At 37.4% G+C, this 12,056-nt stretch overlaps 2 protein-coding genes across 2 annotated transcripts in view; one reads left to right on the top strand and one right to left on the bottom strand.

Moving 5' to 3' along the window:
• CMSS1 (cms1 ribosomal small subunit homolog) overlaps nucleotides 1-12,056 on the top strand; it is a 223,640-nt gene that overhangs the window by 5,749 nt on the left and 205,835 nt on the right. The gene's annotated exons all lie outside the window — the stretch shown is intronic.
• Nucleotides 1-12,056, bottom strand: part of FILIP1L (filamin A interacting protein 1 like) — a 103,119-nt gene that overhangs the window by 3,528 nt on the left and 87,535 nt on the right. Inside the window, exon 6 of the mRNA XM_083854525.1 lies at nucleotides 97-281. Coding sequence (XP_083710651.1) covers nucleotides 97-281 — 185 coding nt within the window. The remainder of the gene's footprint in view (nucleotides 1-96; nucleotides 282-12,056) is intronic.

Genomic DNA, 12,056 nt, shown 5'->3' with positions numbered 1-12,056 from the left:
GATGGTTTCCAATTTTTCCCCAGTGGAATGAACTGCTGCTGAGATTCAGATGGCTTAAATCCATTTTAATGTCATAGATCACAGAAAAGTTTTTACCTTCTCCCTCCACTCTGAAGGCAGGTTTTAGACACAGTCCTTACAATGCGTATCTTTCCAGAAGGGCTGTCTTGGAGTGGTTTGCTGACATGTCCAGCAGGAATTTTGACAGGTGCTTTGGTTGTGTTTGCAGGCTTTGGTTTGGGGATCCGAGTTGGAATTGAACGACGGAACGTATTGGTAATCTGGGAATAAACCGAGAAAACAAATTGTGCATTAGGGAGGAAAAACAGGCTGTGTTTTTAGCTTGGTAGTGCTTTTTCCTGTTTATAAACCTGAATATTCTGTTTTTAGAACTGTTTGTTTAAACTTCCTTTATCTTGTTGGTAATGAGACAGGAGCTTTGTATTTAGCTTACCTACTTGATTGGTGAATGTCAAAGAATCTCAATGCATTGAAACTCAGAGGATAAATAAGAGGGATTTCCTGTCTGTCGGCTATCAGCCCTGGGAGCTGAGTGAGTGATACAGTGCAAAGTCTTGAACTGTGTGGGTTCTCTGAGTGAATAATCAGAGAACTTTCATGTGCACAAGCAAATTTTGATTCAGTCCAGAGTAGAAGGCAATATGCAGGTCATACTTTACTGTGAGAGATCGTTCTTTGACAGTGACCAATGTGCACACAATTAATGAATTTGTGAGACAGCTCTCCCTCCAAGAATTATCATGGTCATATTTAATTGCATAAAAATGTAAATATGCCCCCAAAAAGTTATGATGTGCACTGAAAAGGGGTGAAGAACTATAAAGGCAAGACATTTGTTTGAAAAATACCATTATCTGAAACCAGGATCAAGCATGCACTCGCTACTCATATGAAAACCTTTTTGCATCACAAGCATTTTTATATACCTTTTTCATTCAAGCTAAGGGTAAAAGAACTTAACTTTTTTTTTTTTTTTTAATTATAAAATGTAAATGGCGTTCAAATGAGGACAATAGAAAGCAGTGTTGGAATTCTGGTGACTTAATTATGAGTAAGAATGAGCTAGGTCAAAAGAGATTTGAATGAGCTAGGTCAAAAGAGATTTTGAGAAAACTTCCTAGTGGCTATAATGGTCTGTCTGGGCTGATTAAAAAAATAAAAATAATCACAAATCAAAAGCTTGCCATTTACCTGTAGATAATTATGTATGACAAGGTTTTTCAATAGAATAAAGCTGAACCAATATCACATCATTGCATGTGTTCAGCATGGAGGAATTTGGGGAAAGTTTGCACTTCACAGATGTGCTTAATGAATCATGAGTAAGGAAAAAAACCAGCCTGGGCTTAATTGAAGTTTGATAACAAAGAGACAAAATAGTAACAGTCTCCCAGAACAGTGGGGTATGTTTCTAAGAGTTCTGAAGGGGATGATTTTTAAAATTGCAGAATCCTTGTTAGTGATGTGCAATCCACCTCTGAAATTGTTGGTGATGCTAGAAGGGTGCAATGCAACTTTAGAATAAAGTTTCTCAGAAGATTCGTAAATATAACTGCTGAACTGATCAAAGTGTAGAAATGTCAGTTAAGTAATATGTTTGCCCACATGGTTACTAATTTTGTGAAAACATCCACATTTCTTGTCAGGGATAATATTCCAGTCTGTTAGTCAGATATTGTTATATAGGTACATGCTATTGGATTGTTTAATTGTTCCCTCCATGTGGGAGGGAAAGACCTAGATAAGTTTAAAAAAAATCCCCTTGATAGTGGTCTCTAATAAAAGAATCTTGGAAGAGCAGATTTTGTGTGTCAACTGTGGAAAACCAAGGGAAATTCTCAAGGTTAATAAGTGGCAAGTGGATAGGTAACAGAACAGTGAGCTAGTTTTTAATAGTATAATGGAGATACCATCTGAATCTCACAGGCACCTCTGATACTCAGCATATTCATAAACTGCACAGAAAGACAGTACTCAAATGATAATATTTCAGGTATAACAAGGAGAATATTAGAAGCAAGAGCTGGCAGTAATTTATCTTAGTGAGTAAAAATGTGTCAGTTTAGTGTTAACAATGGAAAAATAATGTAGATAGGGAAAACTAGTTCATGTTCTAGTTCATGACATTTTTTGTCACTCAGGACACAGAATAGGAATCTTGGAATCCCTGTAAACTGTCCTCATTGCTCAGCAACTGGCAGTTGTCAAAAAGGTAACAGGTTAGGAATTACTAGAACAAGAATAGAAGAAAACAAACCCCATTTTTTTAGTGCTTGAATCCAAACCACACTACATTGTGGATGTTTTGCTGGGTTTTGTCCAATCAGCTCAAGAAAGGGTATGCCAAAATAAAAAAAAAAAAAGGTGGCAAAGACTATGAAATGTCTTCTGAGTGAAGATAAATAACATATACTAAACCTTTTCAAGACTGGAAAAGAGATGGTGGTGAGAAAAATAAACAACAGCAGAAATGTAGCATTGTGGTGAAGAGGGCAATTCTCTTGCATGCTTGAGAGGGCATCCGCTGGGGGTGGATTAAAGGTATGTGAGAAGTGTTTTCCCTTGTAAGTGAGCTGTGAAACACGTTTGGTCAGACAGTTTTTGAGGTGATGATAGAAATTGGTTTAGAGAGAATTTATACTGATTGAGGGCATCCATCGAGGACTGCTAAACACAAAGATGTGTGGAGATTCCAGCCGTGAGTTGTAGCTGCCAGAGGCTGGGTTTTCTACTCTCTGTGCCTGGTACTTAACATTGACAGGCATTTAACACTGGTCACTACCACAGAGGAGATAGTAGTCTGAGTGTCTAAAACCTCTTTCATGTTTTTATTTTTAAAATCAGCATATTTCAATTTGTAGCACTTTTAATTTTTTTAGCGCATTGAGAAAGCAAAGAGTTTGGCTTTGAAAGTGAGTAAGGAAAAAGAAAACATTTTTCTTCCCCTGTGCTCTTTCAAGATTTTACCTCTAGGTGGTAGCAAAGAGTTCCTTTTGTGCTGCATCGCAGTAATTCACTTAAACCCGACTGAAACTCTTCGTTAAATGCTAAATAAACAAAATTAACATGCATTTTCATGGTAGGCTGGAATTTTAGCGTTCATATTGTTAGTAGGAAAGGAAGAAAAAAAAAAAAAAAAAAAAGAATTCCCCTCTTGCCTTCAAACCAAACAGCATTTTGCTTCAATTACTAAAGGTGCTGGATTAAGAAAGGAATTGATGTTGGACGGGATGTGTTACTGCTGTGTGGCTTTCCATGAGTACTGAGTTGGAAGAGTTTATCTCTGACCATGTAGTATGGCCTGATAGATAAGGCACAATATTGAGAATAAAATGTTTGGGTTATTTGGGCTATTACTGGCAGTGATGTAATTATAGAGATGATAGAAAATGTGTCTGTTTCCCAACTAAAAAGAATTTCATTAACCAGCATTTGCTAAGTATGTTGAGGTGAATAGATAAAAATATTTATGTAAAGTCTTGCATACTGAAGTAAGATTGTATCTCTAGGAGTTGTTTTTGGTTGTTTGGTTCGAGTTCTTTTTGAGGAGTGTTCCAGTTCAGAGATTCCTTAGATTGCAGTGATTGGAATATTGTCTGGAGTTGCTTGACCAGCCATGTAAGTACTTCAGGAAGGTATTCATAGGCCCAGATTTTTACAGGTTTTGTGCATCTGACTCTGGTATTCAGACTGTAAGGTTTTATTGAACCAATGAAAAGTTAGGTGTTAAAATATCCCTGTGCTCTGGCCTATAGTTTGCACCAGTGTCTAGGTCGTTAAAGCCAGCATTGACAATATGGCCTTCTGAGCCATCAGATTTAATTTCAAGATTTTTTTTTGTGTGTGTGTGTGATTCAAAATTACGTATTTTGTAGTTCTGAATAACAGTATTGAATACCTCTACATTATTATCATTTAGTGCCTAGAGGTGCATTATAGCTGATGGACTTTTCAAAGTTTGATATGCTTAGAGAGTTTGTATTACTCTCTTTTGCTTGGGTCATGTTTGATTGTAGCCACAATAACTGAATTGCTCTAACTCCCAGCATGGGCTCAAACTTGAGGAAAACAGTTGTATTATGGGGCTTTTTTTCCCAATGCAAATAAACAGTTGAACTTGCACTTCAGTGATTGTACCGATCTAACTTCTGATGGAGGCAAGGATTTAACAAACTGCCCATCTAGTTCTCTTCCTCCTCAAACTGCACTTAAAAATTGGTTTTTCATCATTCATGATACGAATTGTATATCACAATATAGATTATAGACATAAATCCTATATCATGTGATATAATAGAGAGGAAAGAATGAATAATTTAAATTTAAAAAATCCACTAATTGACATTTAGCTTTTAGAATTCAATTACAAGTGTAGCTAGATCAAGAACTAAACTATTTATTTTCTAAAACGTGTACTTGACAAATTAGGAATCTCAGATAAGAGTTCTAAACAGGACATTTTGGGTCAGTTGACTGGATCAATGCTTAAGCTGCTGTAAGATGTATGCATAAAAAGAGAATGGTACTACGTGGGAGTTGTCTGGAAAGCACTTGGAAGTAACCATAAATAAAATTCTGCATTGGTTTAGTTGTATGTGTACTGAAAATCCTTGTGCAATACAACAGGTCCTTCCCTGCTGCTTAGTGTAGAGGCATGTAAGCAGATACATTGAACATAGCAGGATTGTATCTCAGGATGTCTGGTTTGGTTTTTAGGTGGACCTGGATGACTGAAAACCCCTTATATATAGATTTTGGTGGGCCTTTTCAATTTGATTTTTAACTATGCATGGGAAATCTGTGTGCACACCATGAGTTACTTCAGTTCTCATCAAATGTATGCATCCCTTCTACCAGTTCATTTTCTCCTTCAAGATGAATGTTTTTAGTCTCCCTCATCCTTTTTTGAGCTCTCATTTGTATTCTGAATTTGATGGCTTTTTGTTCATCATTGCTGTTTAGCTATGTCTCTGTATGCCACTTTTTATATCTGCTATCTTTCTAAGTTAGAGAAGTAAAAAAAAAAAAAAGATATGTTTGTTCTTCAAAAACTAAGCTGAGCTGCCTTTCATGTTCTGGAGATCCCTTGTGAGTTCCCGTTAATGCTCTTGAAACACCCCCAGAAACAAAATATTGCCCAGGAGTGACCTGTCTGAGTAGTTATGCAAAGTTATTTCCTTTACTTAATGTGTCTAAGTAAGCATTGGCAAATAATTACTGCAACAGCAATGACAACCCCAAAAGCATTAAACTGGCCACTATTAAATTAGATTATGTGGTATGTCTGTCTGTAAATGTAATAGCTCCATATTGGTTCAAGGCATTAGGCTCGGAAAATAGCAGTGAAGTAGTGTTGGAGAAATGAACAGTTAAAGCTAATTTTCAAGGCAAGCAATGATCTAAGAATCAAGAAGGCTGCATTTTAAGTTCATTTTAAAATTAACTTCTGAAGCAGACATCAATTGCCTCTAAGAGGAATTGGCAGAAGAAAATGTGTTAGAGTGTGAACTCTACACAGGGACTATGTTTGTTGTCTCTTAGCAAATGACAGTGGGTACTTCAGGGATGGGGGCAAACACTGGCACAGGTGACAATTGAGAAAATTTCCCACATTAATATGAAAATGGCCCTTCTAATTTCAAAAAGACAATGGAGAAAGCATGCTCTGAAACATCAGGATGTATATTGCAAACCCACCTTTTTTCCTCCCTTGTGGGGACAAAGATAGTTTATTTATATGGACCTTTTTAACACAATGCAGTGCTTGCTTTAGGGAGTGGGCTGAGGCAAATGTTTGTGGGAGTGTCTAGGAGAGAAAATATTTCTGTTTCTGTGCTGTTGAAATAGTTCTCCTGCTTTTGGTCTTAATCCTTTCCTTTTCCTTTTGAAAGCATGATGTGTGCTTTTCTTCCTGTTTGAACTTTATTCATTTAAATGGGGGGGAGCTCTAATAAATAGTATTTATACTGTAAGTTTTCTTATTTGTTTTTCTATGTCATTGTGGTACTTTATCTAGGAGAAATAACTTTAGATAAGCATCTTTCTTAGGGCTTAAATTTTTAGTTTAAGATATTTGAGTAACAGAGTGTCATTTGCAGCTATAGTGAAAGTGTCCAGAGGATGGTGCTGAAGATCCTTTACTCGGAAGTCCATGTCTCTGTGTGCACAAATGTGCCTCTTGCCAGACTTAGGTTTGTTCCTGGATGATTGAATGTAGTCAGAATGAAAGCCAGGTCTGCAAGTGAGAACGAGTTAAGATTAAGTGATAAACTTGAATATTCCCTTTGGTCTCCAAGCCAGACAGCTTTGGCTGAAATTTCTGGTTAGGCATCCTCAACTGCACAGAACATTCAGATACTTCCTCTCCTTTACTTTTCTTTCACTAGATCCTGGCATTTGTTTTCTAGGAATTCAGAGTGAGAGGTCTCAGTTGCTCTGAATTCCCTTTTATGCAGCACAGCTGTGTGTGTGACTATACTGAGATGTGTGAGCAGGAGCAGTGTAATCCTTACTCTCAGTAACTCATTTAGGGCAAGACCTAAGCCAGGCTGGTGTCTGGCTTGGCTCACTGCATTGTCACACCACTATAAACAGCTCTGCAGGGGCAATATAACTCTACAATAATCTAGAGTCGTAGTACTTGAGCTATTAAGTGGGAGAGTTTGTTTAATCTGGAGAAAACAAAACTGAGCAGAGATGTGATAATTGTCTTCTAATATGTGTTGCAGAGAAAATAATTTTCAAAGTCCGGTGGGGGGGCCAGGAACGAGGATACTGGAGTACAATTTCAGCAACTTAAATTTAGTTTAGAAATTAGCAAGATTCTTAATGCAAGGGTATTTCATCCCTGTTCCACATTCCTGGGTAACTGTGAAATTGTCATTGAAGAAGTTTTTTAGAACTGTATGAAGCAGGTTTTTATATTTGAAGGTTTGAAGTCAAGTTAGAGGGAGGAAATAGGCTCAAAAATGTCCTGAGATCCTTTTAAGCTCTATTTTATGCGTCTTCTACTCTTGTGCTGCTATTTGTTTTATTACAGCCCTCTTGATTTCAATAATATGGCATACTTGACTGAAAAATCTGTATTAACATTAGAAATTATTTCCGTATATGTGACACAATTTGTACTAATATACTTAAATGTGTCGCTGTGATCTTATTTCCTGAATGCAGAGTTTAAATCTGCTTTGTGGTGGGGAAAAGAAGAATGGCTGGACGCGGAAGTTGCATTTACAGTTTTTAAAACTCTGTTATGTGCCTTGCTTTTCTTTGGACATGTCTTCATTGGCAAGTGTGATGAGATTATTTTAAACTTCAGATAACTTAAAGACTCATTTCTAGTAGATAATTGAGAAGCAGCAGGGAAGGGTAAGGTGGGATGAGGTTACCTGGGGCTGACTGATCAGCATTGTCATACAACTGCAATGAACAGCTGTTTGTTGTTAATCTTCCCTTTGCCCTCTGAAAGTCCAAGGGGTCTTGGTCACCTTCATAGGGCGCTTGGGGTTCCCTAGGAACAGAAGTATGTGGGTTTTTTAGAATTCTACACACGCTGCAATAGCAGCTGTGGCCCGCACAGGGGAGTGCTGGCTCTTACACGTTCCTGCAGGCGCTTAGGTGTCAGTGCTGCTGGAGGGAACACAGCCTGGGTGAGACCAGCAGCCCAATTGGTTTAAAGCTGCTCTGTCATTTGTGGAGTAAGTTTCTTGGCAGTGGGGGATCATTCTGTACAGATTGGGAGCACGGAGGGATATTTGTGTTTGGGTATTTTTTTAAGGCAGTTTTAAAAGGTGTTTGAAACTGGACTTATAGCCACACATGCCTTTTAATGTAAAAACATCTTCATTATCAGTATTGTCTGTTCAAAAGCTTTGAGGATGCTTTCTCCATGTTAGCAAATTTTTATGTTGAAAAGGTTTACAGAGGTTCTGCATGGAGAAGGAAAAAGACCCTCTTTGCCTTTACCATCATGGTTTTATTCTGTCTGTGAGTAGGCTGTTTTCCTCTTGGAAGGCCACATTAAAAGATGTGTTAATCAGAGTCCTATTTTCAGTGTGTATATATTTTTTCCTAATATGTATAAAGTTATAATTAAAATAAGTGAGTCTCTACCTTTTATCCAGCTAAGATTGAGGTTTCTTCAGGACAAAACATGACCTATAGTGGCTTGAGCATGAGACAATCAAGGATAAGAAAATGCAGGTACTAATCACATTCAAAGCTGCCTTGCTCTGTTTTTGCACAAGTCAATTGACTTCTCTCCCAAGAGAGATACAGAATTATTTTAATGGGACTGATGAATGTTTGTTGTATATTAGAAGTGCTTTGTGATGTATTTGCATGCTAGATTTTATCTCTTCAGACAATGGTGATGGGACAAACACTTTGGCAGCGTTTGCACAGTAAAATGCTTCTTTTTCCTTTTTTTGTCCATTCAGTTATGCTGATGCAGCTCTTTATAAAGCTGTGTTGTGAAATGGATCTTGTTTTGTTGAGGTTGTTTGGTTGTTTTTTGGGGTTCTTTTTCACTTTTTTTTTTTTTGGTTTGGGGCTTTTTGTTTGGTTGGGGTTTTTCGTTTATTTGGGTGTATATATATATATATTTAATGAGGATTTGTGGAGTATGGCTTTTGTTCATGGTTTTGCTTTTGTTTTTTTTAATCTAGGTTAGTTTCTTGAACTGGTTCAAAGTGCTGCCTTCTGGAACAGTGATGACAGCACAACTGAAAGGGCAGTATTTTGTAACCTGGGTTGTGGTAGGGGTAAAAAAGGGGAGGGAGACCTGGGTTGTGGTAGGGGTAAAAAAGGGGAGGGAGCTTCTTTGCTCATCCCTGTTTGAAGACCCTCTGATGTCAGGTCACTGCATGCAAATGAAGAGATACTGATTAAAAGAGGGCTTTCTACTTGTACTCAAAAAGTGTTTCTCAAGAATACCTCGTGGTCAGAATAGAATCATATTCAGTTGGCAACTCTGCTGTTGGCTTTTTGGGTGCCCACAGTATCGTGGGTCATTGACTGAAGTGCTAGCTAGAGCACAGAGAGAATGTAGCTTCCTTTTGGGGCCACAGGCTGCAGATCTGTGAAAACACTCCATGCTGCTTAAATTTTTATAGCTTTTTTTTTTTTTTTTGAGCAATTTCTCACTTAAAGTACTTGGTGTTAATTTTAAAACAGTTTTATACACCCACTTGTGCTGTATTTGAACCCTAAGATCTTTTTCTCTTCTGTTTCTTGGTAACATAATGTTTTGGTAGTCTTTCCTTAAGCCTGGAGATTAGGCAGTTGTCAGTTTTTGTTTTGCCTGTCTCAATATCTGTTTCCTAGGGACAAAGTCATCCTGCAGATGGTTACTCCATTTCCATCACCTAACCCTGCTACAGCATCCGTTGAATCTTATTCAGAAAATAGAGCTGTACAATTCTGTTTCTGATTATTTTTTCCCTAGTGTGGGGAGCACGCCTTCCTAATCCTTGCATGAAATGCTTACATACAGATCTTTTCCTTATTACAGCCTTACATGCTGTCCCCAGACACTGTATTGGCTTTAGATCAGGAAGATTAGCAGTCTGCTCCTGTCTTTTTGTCAATTCTATTTCTTAATTAGTGGCTTGCAGGAGGTTCTTTAAATAATTTGAGATAGTACCTCATAGTTGATGGAGGGGCGCTTTGGTCTCAGATTACCATTATCATTTCGTATTATCTTCCTTCTGCTTTTCCACCTTTTCCCTCCCTCCCCTCATCCATCCTCCCTGTAAGGACAAAAATTGCAAGTATTTCTTCTGAGAAATTTAATCACATAAAAAGAATGGCTGAAAAATGCTGAACACCAAAGTGTTGGTGCTGCTCTCGCTTGTGTCCATTTGATCATTCACTGAAATAAACCCAAAAAGATGAAGGAAAGTGGGCTGGTAACTGCTGTCATTTTTTAGTCAGTTAATTCTCCCTCTCTTTTGCTGGGAACTAAACATAAAGCAGAAAGGGTAGATTTTTAGACCTTAGAGATGCTTGCCAAGAGTTTTGGAAAAGAGAAGGATTGATATTATGATCTGCTGAAAACTGTTTTTATGCTCTCTTTCACAGTTTAATCCCTCTCATATATGCTTCTTATTATGTGACCTTATTTCCCCATAACATTTAAATGAACCATTACATACCTGTCAGACTTTAGGCTTTTGAGCAACTGCTGAAAGCAAAAGTGTCTCAGCCCCCAAATTAACATCAATACTTACCACTTACAGAGTAGTTGGAATTCCTAGAAAAGCTGCCTTACTTGTTCAATTTTAAAATTATTATGCTTGATGTTTTTGTTCAGAGTGCTTGAATCAATGTGCAGATAACTTATTTAAATTTCTCCCTGCTCTGCTGTTTCCTTATTGTTTGCTAAGGAAGCAGGTTATTTCCACTCAGCAAAATGGAAATACTCTGAAATATGGAGAGATGATCTGAACAACTCAAGGTTAATTTGTAAATCGATAATTTGATTCCTTAAGCTATGCTATTTGCTATTTTATGATAAAACTACAGCTAACTTTTTTCTTAAACAACTAAGTTTCAGGTCTCAGCAAATGCATCCAGGTGTTTATTTTCTCTGCTTTGAAACCAGTCTTGGGAATTTAAACAGAAAGAACCTGTTTCATTGTGTATTATTTTCAGGCAACAATAATGACTTGATTTTTTTATCTGCTGACAAAGATTTTGCTGTGAAGTCAGTTAAATCTGCACAGGGGTTGTTTCATCAGTAGGAGAATGCAAGCTTCCCTCAATCAAGGTGTGTTTTTTTAGGAAATGTAACAATTTCATTTCCAGGCACTGCTGAAGCTTCTTACTTAGGAGTTAATGGTCATGAGTGGCTGCTTCCTTTGTCTTTTGTTAATTAAACAGTTACTGTTAAATCATTATGAGTTTAAGACAGGGACAGGAGTACTGTCCTGTTAAATGATTACATTTATAAATGGTGTGAACTCTCACCTAGGTTTTGTATTCAAATCTTAGCATTAAAGACTGAACTTCCTTATTCATAATAGCTTGGTAAGTGTCCAAAGGACTGTGTGTGCTTATTGCTGTGCCCTGATTTGTGCTTTTCTTTTATAGGATATTGTAATAGATGGCCAGGTGGTTAATGATCAACACATTTCTGTGTATTTTTGAAGGTAGATAGATATGATTTTTTTTTTCTACATCCTTTTTAAGTCTAACTGAAGAAAATATTAGTGCCTCTTATCAGGACAAGCATTAATCCTTTAATTTTTGGAGAATTTGCTGTCTGATAGTATGCTGGCAAGTGGCTACTACAGACAGTTACTCAGTACCATGCTTGCAATGTGTTCCTGCAGAGATCTTAGGTACAGATCAGCAGGACATGCAGTATCCCAAACAACAGAAGTGCAGAGAATGGATGTTGAAGGTACTAATTTTCAGGCTCTTAACTGAGCCCTGCAGTTAAGAATGTGCAGCCTGAATGTAATTAGGTAACTTGTTCATATTATTAACATGCTCTAAAAAGTTTTTGATTTTGGTTTGCCTGAGTTCTGGCTGCTGTCTTCATCAGTAACTTTTGCTGAATTTGGTGTGAGTCAAAGTTTGCTTTGCAGAGTAAGAGTATGTGCTCCTTCTGACCCGGGTCTTAGTCAGAGCTCACTTGTGCAGCCATGGAGATGGAGTGAGACAAAACAAGGAAGAAGGGCCTTTTATGAAGCCTAGTAACTTCAGATTATATAAGACGAGGTTGTGCAGATCCACACACAATTTCTCTTTTTGAAACTGCCATTGTTCAGCTGTAATACGTATGTTATTATCCATTTCTATCACATATCTTATATAATTTAGTTTCTTTTTCTTCCCATTGTTTACTGATAAAAAGTGTATATGGGCAGTGGACTTTGCTTTACAAGAGAAACTGTTCTAAAAGCACTTATTATCTACAGTTATAAACATTTAGTTTCCTGTCAATCAAAGGACTCAAAATGATAGAAGTCCCCTTGTTATGTGAGATCATGGGCCAAAGTTCTTTGCTGAATCCGTTGCTAAGTTATACC

Source organism: Zosterops lateralis (genome assembly GCF_965231275.1).
Source record: "Zosterops lateralis genome assembly, chromosome: 2".
NCBI classification, from domain to species: domain Eukaryota; kingdom Metazoa; phylum Chordata; class Aves; order Passeriformes; family Zosteropidae; genus Zosterops; species Zosterops lateralis.
Note: the sequence above shows the minus strand (reverse complement) of the source record. Positions and strands in the feature narration are given on the sequence as shown.